Raw genomic sequence first — 18878 nt, forward strand, 5'->3', positions numbered from 1 at the left:
CCATATTATACACAGTCTATATTTTCCCATATTATACACAGTCTATATTGTCCCATATTATACACAGTCTATATATTGTCCCATATTACTTTACACTTGTTCCCTGTTACAGAAACTTGAAAAGGGTTTCCCTGATGACCACGCCCACACCCACTAGCGCCCAATGAGCGGTGTAGTCGATGCCGTAGCCCCGCCCTGTCAGGTCCAGTGTTCCTGCTGCCGGTGAGACGCTCAGTGACGCGCGGCGTGTTGCAGGAGGCGGCCTTGTGCTCACTATGGCTCTCAGTGCGGTAAGTGAACAGGAAGAGTTAATAGAGAGGGTCTCATAGGATCCCTTCCTGGAAACAGAAAGACCCTCTGTGAGTGCCCCAGTCATATCAGGTGTGATTCATACTGCACTGTGCACAGCATGGCTCATTGGGACCATACTGGAACTTTAATGGAGAATAACTAATTAATTAATGTATTTAAACTAATTGCTTCAATGAAAGATTCCTCTTGTAATTAGCAGTTTGTTAAAATGGCATTAGGGCTCATGTACCTTTAACATGTGTGAAGGGATCAGTGAGTCACCTGCTCATTGCTAACTTATCAATGGGTGTAAAATGGTCTGATGGCTTCTTATGAAGAATTATTGGTTATACAATGTTCTATCACTGGCTATAGGTTTGCTGCATTGATCAATGTGTTTTATTTTTTAATTTTTGTTACATAATTCTGTACTAGTGTTTTGTCTTTGTTTTCACTTTGTTAACAGGATATACTTGCTGGACAGCCTACCTGTTGTGTCAAAGAAAGTACTATGTCTGCTCATTGCTTGGGGCATTTTCTTCATTGTGTGATAAGCGAAATGCTGAATATATCATTTCAGATGTTTATAATTTTCTTAATAAAGTAATAGATTTGTCAGTTATTGATACTTATTATAAGTACCTTTATATTTACTATGTATAGGATAGCTAAAGTGTGTGTGTGTGTGTATACACACTCTCTCGTGGTGCCAAGTCTAGGTGAATTTAATATATTATTTCATATAGTTACATTTGAAACACAAAATCAAACCTTTGACCCAAGAATGGGTTTTCTTCAAAAACTTGAAAAAGATGGGTCGAAACGTTAATTTTGTCTTTTATTGAATTGAATTCACCAAGACTTATTCCCTTGCGTGCATCCCTTTGTTTTTATTTTCACATGAAAAGCACATGGATTGCACCTTGACATTTATCATTAACCATTTGTTTTTTTTCTTTGAGGGTGTGTGAGAATTGTCAGCTTGTTTGAGCAGGGTTTTGTTCATCTTTTGTCTGTCATATTCTGTGAATAAATTACTTGTTGGCATTCTGGAATTGTACAGCGCTGCAGAATATGTTGGCGCTATCTAAATACTGATAAAATAATTATATAATCTCTGTTATTAAGATACATAGGTACACAGTCAGTACAAAGATAGATGCATCAATTTTAAATGCCTGTCATTTCTTTAGTTATTTCCTTTTTTTTTTTTTAATATTTTTTAGTAACGTTTTAGATGGTAATTTTCTTCATGTACGGTGTAAGTTTCATGTAAGTTTCCTTCATGTACGGTGCTGAGCATGGCAACTATTGAAGTCTTTCTGGTGCTATATTTGCTCTTTGCTTCATAAAGCTTGTTCCGTAAACAGAGAACGAGTTGTCAACTGACTTGTAGAGCTTGAAAACAAAATAGCAAGGGTTTATTTTTGTTTGTTTTTTGTCTCCCCTTGGCTTCTTTGACCTAAATGTTCTAATATATCGCCGTTTGCTTGCACTTATGCCCTCCACCTTTATTTAGTTGATGCAGCAAATGCACACACATACACAGTGCTGTTTTGTTTCTTATTATGTTCGCATGCATATATTCTTGCATTTGGATGTAGTAATTTGGGTAAATTTTGCACAGAATTGACTTTAGGCTTCCTGGAACAAAGTTGTGGGTAGCCAAAGTCACGTGTGCTTCGGGTGCATTGAGCCCCTGGCACAGAAGTGAATACCGGTATTTATGTGAATGGGCACAAACCTATGGTAGTAAGTGGAGCTAAAAATATACCTCCATATAAATGATAGGGATATAGGTACACAGCGTAAAGTACAAATCTGTATGAGTACAAAGCGGAACAATAGTACATATGCTATAAAATAATTTTAATATAAAATGGTACTCGCAAGGAGAGAGACAATAGGTCACCTGGCTCTAGTGTGTTGCGCCTTTGGATCCTTAGGGTGATCCACAGCCCCTATTCCATGTCTTTTTTAAGTCCACGTGTACTTCAGGTAGGGAAAAGCAGGAAACTCAAGGGTAATTTGTGTCCACGAGGGTGGTGTGCTGGGTGAGGCTGATGCCCTCGAGTTTCCTACTCCATTACCACCACTACTGTCCCAGATGCATTCTCAGTATAGTCTTGCAGCCTGCCCATGGGCCAGTCCAGGCCTGGAGAGCATTGAGAACACCGGCTACTTGTGCCTGCATAAACACACGGTATTTAGAGCTAGCAAAGCCCTTGTATATTTCCTGCCTCATTTCTTCAAAAATTGCAAACACTCATCCCACCACACTCTCTGCTATTTAAATTTTCATAATAATGGTTTGAGGCTGCACCCCACTACACCTTTGCCAACCCTCCAATGCCCGTGCCCCGGGGGGACTTTTACTCTGTTATTCCCTTGTCAGCCCTCCCATGAGTTTCCCGGACTATAGCCAATAGGAGTTCTCAGTTTTTTTTTTTTTTTTTATTACTTATTGCCACCTTCAATATAACCACTAAAGCACTATGTATGCTTCCTATCCACATCTGTTTGTATATTTATTGATGACACGAGTGACTTTTGGACCTATAATTGTTTGTAATATCAGACATTAAAGGAAAATTCAATGTCTTTATCTATTTCAATTTAAAGAGACACTATAGGTACGAAAACAACTTGTGTTTATTAAAGCAGCCCCTACAGTGTCACTACTCAATTTCTCAATTTACTGTAATTCAGGAATTAAATAATTCTGTTTATGCAGCCCTAGTCACACCTTCCTGCGTGTGACTTGCACAACGTTCCTAAAGACTTCCTGTAAAGAGTCATCTACGGTAATTTTTTTTAATGTCTAAAGTTTTTTTTTTTTTACACATATAAATATGCATCAATAAAACTAAATTATAAACTATCAAATACAGTGTTCACAATTAAAGCGCTTATGTAAACACACAATAAATAACATAGTTCATGTATTGTTATCCAAACTTAAAACGTTATCATTCTATTGAAGAGACAACACATGAATTAAAAGCTTATGTTCTTCTTAATGAAACGGACAATGATGCATACGAAACATAGACCATGACGGTAGATAAGAACCATTCGGCCCATCTAGTCTGCCCAATACATACAAAACAAACATAATAAATGATACATTATACATAAGGTACCAATACTTGTACCACAAAATAAAAACAGACTCCTGAGGAGGGCAGGAGGGACTCTCACAGATTATTTCTTTGCCAATATTTCCCATGGGGATCAAACTATAAGAAAAAACTGTAAATTATTATATATATCAATGCCAGGTGATAAATCTCCAATAAGCATGAAGGTAATCCGGTTATGTAAGCTGATGGTATGACAATTAAAGTAGTGTCAGTGAAGGGAGTATGTAAGCTACGTGTCTGATTTCCACCATTTTGACAGGTATTCATTTCTAGATGAAGCTTAAACATAAAGACAGGTCTGTCTTGGGTATTGTAAAATGTAGCTGGCTAGACAGTGGTTTAACTGTGAGTTAATTATACTTGACATGCTGCTTATATCTAAACAGACTGACCCTCACATGAGTAACTGCCCAATAACGCTGGGATGGATTTCTTAGTAAAGCACGTCTATGCAGCAAACACCACACTGCAGTCTGGGATGTAGGAGATTCCACTTGCGGGCAAACTGTGGAGTCATTAAAAGAAAAAAGATAAACTTTGGACGATCTGCAAAGGGCAGAGGGGCAGTACCCAGCCGCCAGAGAAACATACTCAGAGTTCAGTGCGTGGGCCCCTGGGGACTCGGATCCACCACACGGCTCCCCACGTTACTCAGTGCTTCCCCCCTGGACTCCCGCGGCACAGCAGGCACCCGGAGTCTCCGCCAGTCCATGCACACCCCCCCCCCCCCCAGAGCCCACAGACCGGCCCCCTCCTGCACCTCCACCGCATCAGCAGGCTCCTCTAGGTCGTAGCAAGGGCCTCACCGGCCACTCTTCCAGGGCGAGGAGCATCCAGCTCCGCAGCTACCGGTCTGCTGCAGGTCCAGAAACCCGCCCCCAGCAGGGCTCACAGTGATGGGGACTCTCCAGGCCCCCCTCTAAACCAAGAGGTAGAGGCTCCTTACAGGCAGCAGGTGAGCAGCTTGTGGGTACCGGCGGCGATCCGATAGCCCTCCAGGACTTCTAAGCGTTGGGGGAGTATGTCTCTGACAGTGATGGGGACCCCCACGCCCCGTCATCCAAAATGTTGGGTAACAGCATCAGGAGCAATCTGGGGGCTAACTGCTTTGTCTGGTGCACGATCAGGGTTGGGAACTGTAACAGTGCAGCCGCTAATAGACCAGGATAACCCCCACCGGTGGGGGGGGGGGGGGAGCGGGGCCGCTGCCAGAGCTTGTTCAGACATTCATGTATTGATTCCCCTCTGTTGGAGCCAAAAGTTGTCTGCCGTGGTGTCTCACTTCTCCAGGATCAGGCATTAGGCTTGTAGTTTTCCTCGTAGGCCCCGCTGAGGTCCTCGGTCCAAAGCTTGCCGAGCCACATAAGTGGCTTCAAAGGGTATCTAATGGGAGCTGGGAATGTCCTCCCCCCAACTCCGGTAAGAAAGTGTACTGATAAGAGCTTGGTGAGAGGCATTTTAGCATATTTCAGGGCCTCATAACCGGAGCTATGCAAGATGGCCTGCATGCAGCTCGACGGCTCGGCCCCGCCCCCCTTATTTTAAATTTAAAAAAAAAATGTATTTACCGATATTTTTTTTTTTTTTTTTGTAAAGTTACTTTTTATTGTAGTCAGTTGACAAAATAAAGGAGCAAACAAATGTATCAAACATTTTAGCGGTGGGACTCGCAGGTCTCCAATTAAGTCACGTCAGCAATGGGAGTGAAGGATACGCAGATCCACATCAGATATGCTTACGAGTGAATATAACGTGAGAATGTCTGTTTTGCTTTGTTTGTTCCTGGTGTGTAAAGCAACCAGTCAATCTTAATACGTATACATTAACAGTTAAGAACAACATAATCTTCAGTAAACTACGGGACCCTCGGGTCCCTAGGAGTGTGGGTCAACATGGCTACAGTATGTGGATCGTAGCATTAGTAAAGAATATTTCAGTAGCAAATTCAACATCTAAACATTCATTAAACATGTATGCTTGTCGGTGTCAGCATAGATAGTATGGTCAGCTTGGGGTCTAGTATGGCGTTGCCGCCAGTTGTGGTAGTCAGTGTGTGTGGTGTCGTGTCTGAGGAGCAGTTAGTCCTGTGGGGCGTCGTCACCTTCTACCAGGTTTTCCCCTTCGTTCAAATATCAGGGTAGGCGGATATCCCAACCCCACCAAGTTGGGGGGGGGGGGGGAGGGAAGGGGAGGGGGGGGTGGGTAGGGTTAGATCTGTCGTGGGCGTCCTGTCCTCTCCTTGATCTCTAGTGCACACCTGTGACAAACAGCTATGTAGGTATGTATATGAGTAGTCATTAGGCTTGTGTTATGCCTGGTGGGGCAAGATGTATACTTTGCAAGCTAGTGGGGCCCTTCATTGTAAAGGTCTCAGGAGCAGGGATGGGATCGTGGGAGTGGGAGTGCGCCTGATTGGTGTTCACTTTGGTAGCTAGGAAAATTGTCTCCCGATCTCCGCCCAGGAGCCCTGACATGTCCCTGTTGTCAATGTTGGGGTCTTATTTAGTTACTCATGTGAAGTGTGAATTGGGTGTAAGCCCCCCTAGGCCCCCAGTGCGACTTCAGCAGTAGGTTGCGGGGGTTCTGTATGCGACCCGGGGAGCTGTGTCCGGCGAATCTGGGCGTCCCAACACCCCCACACCAGCAGCTCGATCCCCCTGCCAGGTGATAGTTAAGGCCTATGAGCAGTATAGGTACCATGGCGCCCATTGTTCCGTGTGTTTCTCCTGTCTCCCCATCAGGCAGGCTATCGTAGATTCGGCTCTGTGGATATCCTCGACCCTAAGTCTCCACTGTCCGATGGTCGGACGGGTCCGTGTTTTCCAGAACAGCGGTATCAGAGCCTTAGCTGCATTCAGCAGGTGTCTAAGGATCGATCTCTTGTAGGTCGACAGTGAGCTTTCTGTGTGGTGTAATAGGGTTAGGCACGCCGTTAGGGTTGCGGGTTCTCCCAGTACTTCACGTATCTCCATTTCAAGTTCGTTCCAGAACGGCCTGATCTCGGTACAGTCCCACCAGATATGTTTTATGGTTCCCACTCCTGATTCGCATCTCCAGCAGGTGTCCGGTATGTTTGGGTAAATTCGATGGAGGAGGGATGGCGTGCGGTACCAATGGGATAGCAGCTTATAGTTCATTTCTTGGTAAGCTGTGTTTGATGAGCTTTTGTGCTGCCGCAGTAGGATCTGTGCCCATTGATCTTCCGTGAATGTAGTGTCCAGCAGATCTTCCCATTGCCTTTTAAACAGATCGTTTGTGTCTTTTTCTCCCGTTATCAGTTTTTGGTATATAATCGAGACCGAGCCGTTCGATTCAGGCGTCAGGAGGCAGAGATTTTCAAACCAGGTTAGGCCTCTGTGTAGTTTGTTTCTGTTCGGGAGATTATGGTAAAAGTGCCTAAGTTGCGCATAATGGAATTGGTGTAGGGGATAGGTTGTCCGTTCGTTCGATAAGTCTCGCATGGTTCGCAATCCAGAATCAGTTAGCGCCAGATGCAGCGGGATGTAGCCTTCATGGGCCTCCAATGGCCACGCTGATGGCGGGAGGTTATCTCCTATGTGTGAGTTATGGGTAATGGGGATCAGTGGGCTGGGAGAGGGGGAGATGTAGGGTGTCCTCCTCAGTCTGGTCCATGGTTTGAGCATATGTGTGATGGGAGAGTCATCCCCCTTCGGAGTTGTGGCATCGTTTCCATCATGCCAGATGTATTGGGGCAGCTGGTTTTGAGTGAGGTCTCTACACAGTGTGGTCCATCGTTTCTGAGGGGTGGCTACATGGAGTTCCCTAATACGCTGCAGCACCGTAGCCTGGTGGTATTTGTTGAAGTCGGGCAGGGCGAGTCCCCCCCATGACTTGGGAAGGCTCAGCCTACTGTGAGCTATCCTGGCTCTATCCCCTTTCCATATGTATTTGAGAATCGCTGTCCGGAGCGTTTTAAAGAAGGTTTGGGGTATGGGGCATGGGAGCGTGTGGAAGACGTATAGTATCCTGGGGAGGATATTCATCTTCACCACTGCGATTCGCCCCTGCCAGGAGATGTGGTTGTAGTTCCATCTCCCAAGGTCCCTTAACACTGCGGACAGAAGGGGCGTGTAGTTGCGTGCGTAGAGATCTTTCGCTGCAGGGGTAACCTGGAGTCCCAGGTATTGCATACTATCTGCGCACCAGTGAAACGGGAATTGTCGCCTTAGTTGCCCACATTCCTCCTCCGGCACCGTCACGTTTAGGATCTCGCATTTGGGCATATTGAGTTTGAGCCCTGATATAGCCCCGTATGTCTGAAATTCCTCCAGAAGGTGAGGGATTGATTCAAGGGGTTCAGCCAGGAAAAACATCATGTCGTCTGCGTACGCAGCGACCTTGTGTTCCTGCGTCCCACTTCTAAGGCCAAGTATCCCGGGGTTTTTACGTATTTTATCCAAGAGCGGTTCCAAGGTGAGTGCAAAGAGAAGCGGTGAGAGTGGGCAGCCTTGTCTGGTCCCGTTCATTATGTTAAAGCTCTCCGTGAGTGCCCCGTTCACTCGAACTTTAGCGTTCGGCCGGTGGTATAGCGTCCCGATCCAGTGTCTCATTTGGTCACCAATGCCTGTCCTCCGTAGCGTTTCCATCATGAATCGCCAGTCCACTCTATCGAATGCTTTCTCTGCATCCGTAGATAGCAGAAGTAGCTTCTTCTGATAGAGTTTCGCCGCATGTTGGACCACGAAGAGCCGGAGGGTGCTATCCCTGGCTTCCCTGCCCGGGATGAATCCCGTTTGGTCCGGGTGGACCAGTCGCGGTATGTACTGTCGTGGTCGAGAGGATAGGACTTTTGAGAAGAGCTTGATGTCAGCATTGATAAGCGAGATCGGGCGATAGTTACCAACCTGTTCCGGGTTTTTACCCGGTTTCGGGATCACCATAATCGTTGCCGCTAGGGACTCCTTGTGAAAGGATGCGCCTTCCCGGAGGCTGTTCAGTGCGTTGACCAGCTTCGGGACCAACTCCTCACCGAATTTCTTGTAATACTCCACCGGAAAGCCATCCGGGCCCGGCGCTTTACCATTTTTGGCCACCTTGAGGGCGAGTTTGACCTCTTCTTCAGTCACCGGTGCGTCGAGTGATTCAGCTTCCTCAGGGGTGAGTGTATCAGGGTTGAAGTCCCTCAGGTATTCTATGGTGTTCCTCTGTTTGCGTGCAGCAGCGGGGCCCTCAGGTGAGTTGTCCAAGTTATAGAGGTTGGTATAGAAGACCTCAAATTCCTTTGCGATAGCCTCGGGGAATTGCGTCAGTACTTCTTGTCTGGTGCGCAGAGTGTGGACTTGGGCCCGATTTTGTGGGCCTCTTAGCATTTGGGCCAGCAGTTTACCCCCTTTGTTAGCATGCCTGTAAAAGAAAACTTTGGAGCGTTGTAACTGTCTCGTATATTTGCGTTCTAGGATGTCAGTCTTCTCCTTTGTGTGACAAGATCTTTAAAAGTTTGATCTTGTTGGGATCTTTTATGGCTCTGCTCTAAGGCCGCTATCTGTTCGGTGAGGTCGCGTATCTGCTGCCCTTCTTCTCTCTTCTTCCGTGCTGCTATCCGAATTAGGTGGCCTCTGAGGACACTCTTGTGCGCTTCCCATACCGTCAAGTCTGTCAGTTCCTCAGTCGCGTTCTCCTCAAAGAATTGACGGATGTGCCCCGCAATTTGCAGTCTCGTCGGTTCGTCTAAGAGCAAGGCATCATTTAGTCTCCACGTCCTTTTTGTCGGGCGGTATAAGGGTGACTCCATCTCCACTTTTACTGCACTGTGATCCGACCAGGGTGTAGTTTGGATAGCAGCCGACCTTAGATAAGTCAGTCCTTCCTGTTGTACGCAGATATAGTCAATTCTGGAGTATCGACGGTGCAGCGTGGAGTAGTATGTGAAGTCCCTCTCCATTGGGTGTAGTGCACGCCACGCATCCATGAGCCGAAGGTCTCTGAGGGCTTTCAGGATGGTCCTGATTGTCGAGCTTGGCACACTGCTCCGTCCCGTGGATGTGTCAGTCAGGGGGTCCAGCGGGACATTGAAGTCCCCCCCCCAGGATCAGGACTCCCTCTACAAATTTGGTTAGCTTCAACAGTGTTCTGCGGATAAAGCTCGCCTGTCCCGCATTCGGAGCGTAGATGTTCGCGAGCGTGTATTTTTTCCCTGTTATCTCCCCTTTCACGAACAGGAATCTACCGTCGGCATCCGCTATCTGGTCGGAGACCGTGAATTGGAGATCGGCCGCGATCAGTATAGCTGTACCTGCCTTTCTCATGGAGGGGTGGTTGCTATAAAAGTTGTTCGGGTAGTACTTGTTCTTGAGTAGGGGATTCGCTGCCGCCCTTAGGTGGGTTTCTTGTAAGAGCGCGATGGAGATGTGTTGGCTTCTGAGGGTCCTCAATAGATGGGATCTCTTTTCCGGGGCATTGAGTCCCCTGCAGTTCTGCGTGAGAACGGTTAAGGGTGATGGGGAGTAGGCCATCGTGGGAAGGGGGGGTGTCGACTTCGATCCGCCGGTGCACGGGTCAGGGGCCCAGCCCCGCCGGACTACCAGCTGCACAGGAAGACGGAGGAAGGAGGGGGGGGGGTAGCGGTCGCCTGGGAGCTCAGGAGGGGAGGGTGTGAGGCGAAGGTGTGTGTGTCGGTCCTCTCACAGAAACGACTATGCTCCCCGTGTGTTAGTATCCTAATGTGTGTTAATGAGTGAGGGTAGTTACCCCAAAGTATCCCAACGTGTGGGGTTGATACTGCCTTTTTCAGGCAGAGTCCCGTGTAACTGGGTGGGCGGCCTACGCTGCACCACTACACGGTGAGTACCGGAGCGGCAGCAAGCGCGGATCCCCCAGTAGTCCTGGTGTACTCGGGTCTAGGTCGGGTCGTGGCTTTCGCCTAGTGGCGACGGTCAGGTGTGTGTGTTCCTTATGGGTTGGGTCGGGTTCCTGTTCCGCTAAGCATGTGTCGGTAGGTGTGCACATAGCGATCGGGTCAAGTGCCAATGCGTACTCTCCATTTGGGGCCTGAATCGTCCGTCAGGTGTGTCTCGTACCAATGTGGTCCCCCTGTCCCCCGTAGTCCGGGCTCTCGGCATGATAGCTGGTAGGGTCATCTAAGCATACAGATAAAGTAGTGAGCATGTCATTCGGGAGCAGAGGGGTGGCGGGGGGGGGGGGGCACGGTCTACCTTCCCACAATGCAACATAATAAGCAACAAAAACACATGAACCAAGGTACATAAACATGAATAACCCCCCCCCCCCCCCCACCCCACCCAGCCCAGCCAAACATCCCCGACCACCCGTCAGGCGAAGAATAATGCATATACATAGGGCAAATTATAACGATGAGACAGTTCAGCATAAATGGGATGACACGTGACACATTTGTCCCCATTGTAGTGGGGCCCCTCCCCTCCCAACATGTGCCCCCACCCAACAATGTCGTGGTTCTTGTGTAATCCATTAATAGAGCTGTTAGTGTGTGTGGCCCACCATAAATCTTCCGCTGTACTGTTGCAGCGCTGAAAAAGATAGGGTCCCTGAAGAACACCCCCCACTCAGCTCAGTGCCCCGTCTCCATGCGGGAACCCCCAGTCCCCCCTCCCAAAGTGTCCACATGGCAACATAATGCTCCTTAGTGTGTGTGTCTATCAAAAGCTATGCCCCATGGTGGGGAGGGTCCCCGGGGGGACGAGTCACTTTCACGAGTGTGAGGGTAGCAGTTGGTATACGACTCATTATGGGTGGTGGAAAGTGCTCATCCACGACTATATAGTGTGTGTGGTGTCTCCGTTATCTTAGCTGCAACTATGGGTTTGGTGCATGCTACCAGTAGAGGTCATACCTCGCGGTGGGCTGGGTCCGGGGGGGACGGGTGTATGTCTATCGCAGAAAGTTATCAGTCAGTGTGCGGCCCAAAATGGGGGTGGTGGAAAGTACTTATCTGTTTCTGTGCGGGGAATGACGTCTGGGTCCTATAATCGGGTGCGGCATCATCTCCGGACCACAGGGCAGGGGGGAGAGACACTCCGGTCAAGCTAGTCCGCCCGGCTATTCCTCAGCATGCGGGGCCGGGTTGCGCGGCCTGTGTGCTGGGGATCTGCGTGGTGAGTCCTCTCTGCGTCTCCTAGCGGCTCTCTGAGCGACGGGACCTGGTCGCTGTTCAAGGGGTCCCAGTATCCAGTCCGCATCTTTGGTCGGTGGTAGGCCTAGTCTCCTCAGGAACACGGGGACCTTGTCTGGCCACCTCACGGGCACCCATTCATTGTCATGGCGAGCTAGCAGGCTAAAGGGGAATCCCCATTTATATGGTATATTTCTGCTTCTGAGCAATTGCGTTACAGGTTGTAGAGCTCTGCGGGCTTCTAGTGTGAGGGGTGAGAGGTCCTGGTAGAGGGCGACTTCGGCTCCTTGAAATAGCCAGGTTTGTCTGGATCTGGCTTTTGACATGATGAGATCTTTCACCCTAAATTCGTGTAGGCAGCAAATGATATCTCTGGGCGAATTGTCTGCATTGCGGGGCCGGAGCGCTCTGTGTGCCCTGTCGAATTTGAAGGTCGGCGGGGAGTCAGGGCCCAAAATCTCCGTGAATAGGGCAGTGAGAGTAGCTTCCACGTTTTCTTCATTACGTGGTTCAGGGAGGTTACGTATCCTGATGTTAGACCTGCGGCCCCTGTTGTCCAGGTCTTCCGCCTGTCTCCTAAGGTGTAAGAGGATGGTACCTTGTCTGCTTATAGCCAGGTTGTTGGCTTCTATGCGGCCCGACATTGTTTGTTCTGCTGTTTCCAAGGCCAGTATACGGGTGCCCTGTGCTGCTAGTTCATTCCCCAGCGTTGCGACCTCGGCACGAATAGCCTCATGTAAGGTATCGGATGAGGCCTTTAGGTCCGCTTTAGTGACCATGCTGGCAGTCAGGGTAGTCAGGGCTCTTATGTCCGCCCTGATGTCTGCTAGTGAGAGGGTCTCCCCCTCCGGTGGCGTGGTCGGCCCGTCGGCCATCTTGGGGCCCTGTTCAGCTTGGGACGGTCGCAACGGCGTGCGAAGGTATCCGTGAAGGTCCGCTCTGTGAAGCGGGCAACTGCCCCCTGGGTGTCTGTGGAGCGTCTGGGCGTTTGGTGCGCCCCATTTAGAGAGTCTGTGCTTCGGGATGTGCCCTTATTATCGCTGCGCGGGTCGGAGCTCCGAAATCAAGCGGCCGGCGCCATCAGCGTTCAAGCCACGCCCTCGATATTTATTTTTAGTCCATAAATTTTTTGCCAACTTTCGCTTTAAAATTATTTTGTTTAAGACAGTCCCACCAAATATGTTTTAGTGTACCAACATTTCTATTACATCTCCAACAAAGATTGGAAGTATTTGGTTTTCTTATACTGTTTTTGTAATGTTGTTGCCCCTGTATATTTTATGGATTGTAAGCACATTGGTTCAAAAAGGGATAATCTGGCTACGTTTCTGCTCTAATATAAGTTCCAATGTGCTATCCACCCACAGTGTATAGTGAAACCACACATCTTACAATTTAGAACAGTCTTAGAAAAGTTAATTTAAAAACATTACACAGATTTGTTATATAATTTACAATTTAGTTCAAGATTAACAAATGACAAACTACATTAAATTCCACCACTGCGTAAAACACCTTCACCCAAAAGGCGAAGCTTCTTCTTTTTTTTTTTCATAAATTATCATAAGTTTGTTAAAATATAATAGTATTTTGTGCAATCAATGCCATACTCCAGTACTTTCATCTATTGCTTCATCTAACAGCACGTACCAAGGTAGATGAATTATAGTTCACATGATATTATTTATTTTTCAAAACATTCGTATTAAGGGATCACTATAGTGTCAGGAAAACAGACTCGTTTTCCTGACACTATGTCATCCTTGGGGGACCCTCACACTCGGGGTCCCCCACCCGTGGCGCCGAAGGGGTTAAATCCCCGTGGCGCCGAAGGGGTTAAATACCCTTCAGCAGCTTACCATCCAGCGTCGCAGTAGCGCCTCTAGCAGCTGTCAGGAAGACAACCACTAGAGGTTGGATTAACCCTGCTATGTAAACATAGCAGTTTCTCTGAAACTGATGTTTACATGTTGTAACGGACCGTTTCAGCATAAAAGGGGAAAAATCAGTTTAGGCGATAATCCCCTTTTCTGGATACAGGCACAGCTACTGCAGAACACCACACTCCCAATCTGGATACGAAATAACACTCCGAACTGGAACAGCTGAACAAGAAAAGCATACAATCGGCTTACACTCTTGGCAGTCAGCTTACAATCCAATCCCCCCCAAGAACGAGACGACACTTCATTTTGAGGGTTAAGCAGGAACTCAAGACTGGGACACCCAGTCTGGCTTTTATTACCAACAAGTACATACAGGACACTCCCAGGGGGAGGATGAAATTAACCAATCACATGGATGTACCTCCCACACATTTCCTCCCCTTAGATTAACACTTAACACAATTATACTGTACACCTTTTTCCCCAATTCCTGGATGTACCCCAAATACATATGCTACACCTCCAAAACGGGTATCCCCTGATAGCCCTTATTCAGGGGGACAACATATCCAAGAATCAGGTCATTCGGATAAACGGTTCGGGAGTTATGGGACTTTAAAGTATTGACCGACCGCATGGGTAAAGTATCCGAAAACAGTTCCATGCATTTTGGCCCTGCGGTCGGTCACAAACAGGTGAATGAAACATACGAATTGTCTGTGTTATAGAGACTAAGGGGGATTCGTATGAATCCCCTAGTTCATACGTTTCTTTCTACCGAACGGCGGGCCGTTCGGTAGTTTCCCCACGAAATCCTGGAAGTCTGGAGGTCTCAGCGGTGTTTGCCTAGTCGAGTGTCCGATTTCAGTTCCAGGCACTCGACGGCAAAACACCGCTGTTCGGTAGTTAAAGATGGCCGCCGCCACGTGTTGGTTTCCTGAATGGCGGCCACCCAGAGGACAAAGACCACACTGCACTGATTGCCAATTACCCGTTTGCAACATTGTTGCAAACGGTAATTGGAGGCACACTTAGTCCTGGGTGGTCTGGTTGTTCGGTAGTTTCCTCAATACAAGGAATGAAGGGATTCTACCGAACAATCAGATGAAGGCTGCATATATATATAACCCAGGTTAACTGCATACATAAATACATATACAATATACAGGCAGTACAATAGGATAGGCTTCACAGTCTTAAAGGGACAGTAGTCCCAAAATGTCCATTGCTGATTTTAAAGGGCCAGTAGCAGCAATATAAATTAGTACATGCCCAAATATAGTCTTTAGAGTGCAATATGTCCAGGGGCCATAGTCAGCGGGCAGGAGGCTAGCAGCCAGGCTTCTCCAGCCCACAGTGGCGAAGTTGGTTTCGCCACACATGTGAAGGGTTAAAACCTGAGGGACCTGGCACCCAGACCACTTTATTGAGCTGAAGTGGTCTGGGTGACTATAGTGTCCCTTTCAGTAGATCTGACAGGGATATGCAAACATGCTTCCCGGGAAACAGCGTTGTGTGTGGTTTTTATTTTTTTTACATTAGCTTGCTGAGTCATAGCCCAACTTTATTTGGCACCATGCTTGCTAAATATCTTGTGAGTATTAGTTCCACTCTGATGGTAGGCAAATGAGAGATGACACATTTTCCTCTTCCACGGCAACTATTACTGAATAGGTGATGATTGATGAAGCAGTATTTTAAATCTTGTAAAGTTTTGCTCCTTGATATTTGTCTGTTATGTAGGGTCTGTGTTTCCAGGATAGAAGCCATTTTGGGGAAAAAACTCAATCATCAAGTCTGTGTGTATTTTTATTTAACAATCTCATTGTGGTTACCATGTTTGTTCATTGAACAAAGAATGCAAGTGTTCCTTAGCTTTGGTCAACCACAACCCCTGACATGCACAGTTTCCCAGCATTTTTGAATGGGTTGCGCTCTTACCTGGTCCTGTAGGGCGCTGGGTCTTCGATGTAAGCTGATTTGCAGAACCTAGAGGTCGTTCCTGCCACTCATTCATTGGCTAAGAGCTTCAGGTGACCACTCTCAGCTAGCCAATAAATGTAATTATCTGCATAGCAATGTGTAGAGAATTGACAAAAGCTGGCTGACTGACTCCTCCGGGTGTCATGTGGTGGTTATTATAATTACTTTTATGATTATTGGTATTTATATAGTGCCAACTAATTCCTCAGCCATTTACAATATTATGAAAGGGGGGAAAATGTACAATACATGAGACAATGACACAGGAGCAATAGGTAGATGAGGACCCTGCTCAAAAGAGCTTACAGTCTAGATGAGGTGGGGTACAAATGCACAACAGGGCAGCAAGGGTGACAGTCACCAAACAAGGTGGAAAACTAGAAGAACTGGAGGTGAGAGTGGAGTATGGCTCTTTAGGAGAGCAAGAGAAAGACTTGGGTAAGTATAAATAAGTTACTCTGGGAGTCCATAAGCATTTCTGAACAGATGTGTTTTGAGGGACTTCTTAAACAATTGAAGACTAGGGGAGAGTCTGATTGGGGGTAGGCAGGCTGTTCTAAAAGAAGGGAGCCGCCCATGAGAAGTCCTGCAAGCGCGAGTTAGCAGTATGAGTGCAAGCAGCGGACAGGAGAAGGTCACCAGCAGAGCGGAGAGTCCGAGAAGGGGCCTATATAAATGAATCGAGGAAGAAATGTAAGAGGGGCTAGAGTTGGTTAGAGCTTTATAGGTAAGGGTTAGTATTTTGAATTCACACCTATATGATACAGGAAGCCAGTGTAAGGATCGACAGAGTGGCGAGGTATGGGAGGAACGACTGCTTAAAAAGATCAGCTTGGTGGCAGCATTCATTACCGATTTGTAGCGGGGCAGTTGGGCTTTTGGGGAGACCAACTAGGAGAGAATTACAGTAATCCATGCAAGAGATTACCAAATCATGAACAAGCTCCTTGGCAGCATCTTGCATGACAAAGGGGCGGATGCAGGCGATATTTTAAAGGTGGAATTGACCGGTTTTAGCAACATACTGGATATGTTGGGGAAAGGTGAGGCCAGGATCAAAGAGAGATCAGGGAACGAGTCATATCTGGGTGTCGTCGGCATACAGATGGTAGCGGAATCCAAAGGAGTTAATGAGTTTGCCAAGAGAGGCAGTATAAAGAGAGAACAGAAGGAGACCAAGAACAGATCCTTGGTGGACTCCAACCGAGACAGGGTGAGAGGAGGAGGTGTCATTGCAAAAGGAGACACTGTACGAACGTTGGGAGAGAGAGGAGGAGAATCACGAGAGGACAGTGTCACAGATGCCGAGGCATTGAAGAGTTTGGAGGAGGAGGACATGATAAACATTGTCGAAGGCAGCAGAGAGGTCAAGAAGAATTAGTATGGAGTAGTGACCTTTGGATTTAGCTGTGATTAGGTCACTTGTAACTTTAATAAGAGCAGTCTCAGTAAAGTGGAGGGGCGAAAGCCAGATTGAAGAGGATCGCGGAGGGAGTTCGAATTTCCGAAGTGAGTCATATGAGTAAAGACACATCTTTCTAAAGGTTTTGAGGAAAAAGTAATCGGGGATATGAGATGATAGTTGGAAGGGGAAGACGGGTCTAGGTATAGCTATTTTTAGGATGGGTACGACAGTAGCATGCTTAAGGGGAGCAGGGACAACACCAGAGAAGAGAGCAGTTTAGGCTGTGTGTTAAGAATGGTACAAGACAAGGGGAGAAAGATCTGCTAAGGTGGGAAGGTACTGGATCAAGCGGACAGGTGGTGGGACGAGCGGAGCCACCTCCTGTTCTGTAGCTGGGGAGAAGACCTGTAGGATAGGGAAGGTACGGTCCATGTGTGGTTGCGAGAGGGAGGAACAAAGAGGGGAGAATTATTTTGTTAACTGTTCAATCTTGTTGGTAAAGTAGCATGCAAGGCTATCTGCTGACAGGTCCGTTTTGAAGGGTGGCTTGAGGTGGGCAAAGGAGAGAGTTGAAGGTATTAAAGAGGCGCATGGGATTGCGTGAGCATGAACTAACGAGAGGAAAAGTAGGATTGTTTAGCAAGGTTGAGAGCTGTTATAGGAACACAAAATTAATTTATAATGGAGGAAGTCTGACAAGGTGCTTTCCTCCAGCAGCGTTCAGCTGAACGGCCGCATCTCTGCAGGTAGCAGGTTGATTTAGTATGCCAAGTTTGGAGGCCCGTCTTCCTTGAGGTGCATCTTTGGAGCGGGGCTGCAGCGTCCAGGGCAGAGGTGAGGGGTAGCATTATATGAGGAGATGGCCAGAGAGGGACAGGAGAAAGTGGGGATGAATGAGAGTTTTGAATGGAGATCAGCTGAGCGTTTCTGGAGGTCAAGAGAATTCAGGTCCCTTTTGAGTTGAGGGCGGTTAGGGTGAGCTTTTTGGGTGAGGAGTCTTTCAAGGACAAAGATAAGAGGTTGTGATCTGAGAGCAGAAATGGAGTGTTGTGAAGCTTAGAGAGGGTGCATGCATTAAAAAAGATAAGATCGAGGGTATTGCCAGCTAAATGTGTGGGAGTATTTACCCACTGTGATAGGCCAAGGGAGGAGGTAATAGAAAGAAAGGAGTTTGGAAGCTACTGAGGTCAGGGGTGGGTTAATGTGAATGTTGAAATCTCCGAGAATTAGGGAAGGGATATTTAGAAGCAGTGTGGTGAAAGCAGAAATCCTACACCGCCACCTTTACTCTCAGCCTGTCTTGGGTTGTGGGTAAAGTGAAGACCACCAAAGGATAGTGAGGCAGGGGTAGCCGTATCAGAGGGAGAGAGCCATGTTTCCGTTAGTGCAAGTAAGTTTAGGGATTGTGAGATAAATAGGTAATGGATGGAAGTTGATTTAACGGTGCTGCACAGAGCATTACAGAGAGCAGCTTTAAAGGAGGAATTATAGTAAGTTACATGAAATGGATGTGCGATTGTTGTGGTTTCTGGTGTTGGCACCAGGTGGCTTAGTAGAAGAGGGACCAGGATTTGGAGATACATCAGGAGCAATAGGATGGAAAGGAAGAGACGGTGGGATGTTTGGGATGAGATATTGTATTTAGATGATTTTAGGAGGGGTTTGTGGAGAAATGCTGGAGATATGTATGTATGTATGTATATTTTTTTTCTTGTATATTACTCAGCCACCAGAGCACCGGGTATTCTTATTGTTTTAAGGTTGGAGTGCAGGAGCCAAGGTTGTGTGTGGTTGTGTGTGGTTGTGTGTGGTTGTGTGTGGTTGTGTGTGGTTGTGTGTGGTTGTGTGTGGTTGTGTGTGGTTGTGTGTGGTTGTGTGTATGTATTACAGAGAATGAGGGAAGTAGAGAGGGAGCAATGAAGATGGTGTCAGCAGGAACAGGTAAGTAAAAGGATAGAGAGATTTTAATAGTGAGGGAGAAAGATAGAAGGGAGAACATTATTAAGAGAATAGGTGCTGTGTGTTTAAGATTCGGAGAATTGAGCTGTAAAAATCCTAGG

At 47.2% G+C, this 18878-nt stretch overlaps 1 protein-coding gene across 2 annotated transcripts in view; it reads left to right on the forward strand.

Moving 5' to 3' along the window:
• The first annotated feature begins 208 nt into the window (after window positions 1–208).
• The window catches only part of FRRS1 (ferric chelate reductase 1), a 52891-nt gene continuing 34221 nt past the window's right edge, over window positions 209–18878 (forward strand). For both annotated transcript variants that reach the window (XM_063428328.1, XM_063428330.1), the window contains exon 1: window positions 209–290. In XM_063428328.1, coding sequence (XP_063284398.1) covers window positions 276–290 — 15 coding nt within the window. In that variant the 5' untranslated portion in view covers window positions 209–275. The remainder of the gene's footprint in view (window positions 291–18878) is intronic.

Source organism: Pelobates fuscus, chromosome 7 (genome assembly GCF_036172605.1).
Source record: "Pelobates fuscus isolate aPelFus1 chromosome 7, aPelFus1.pri, whole genome shotgun sequence".
Taxonomy (NCBI): domain Eukaryota; kingdom Metazoa; phylum Chordata; class Amphibia; order Anura; family Pelobatidae; genus Pelobates; species Pelobates fuscus.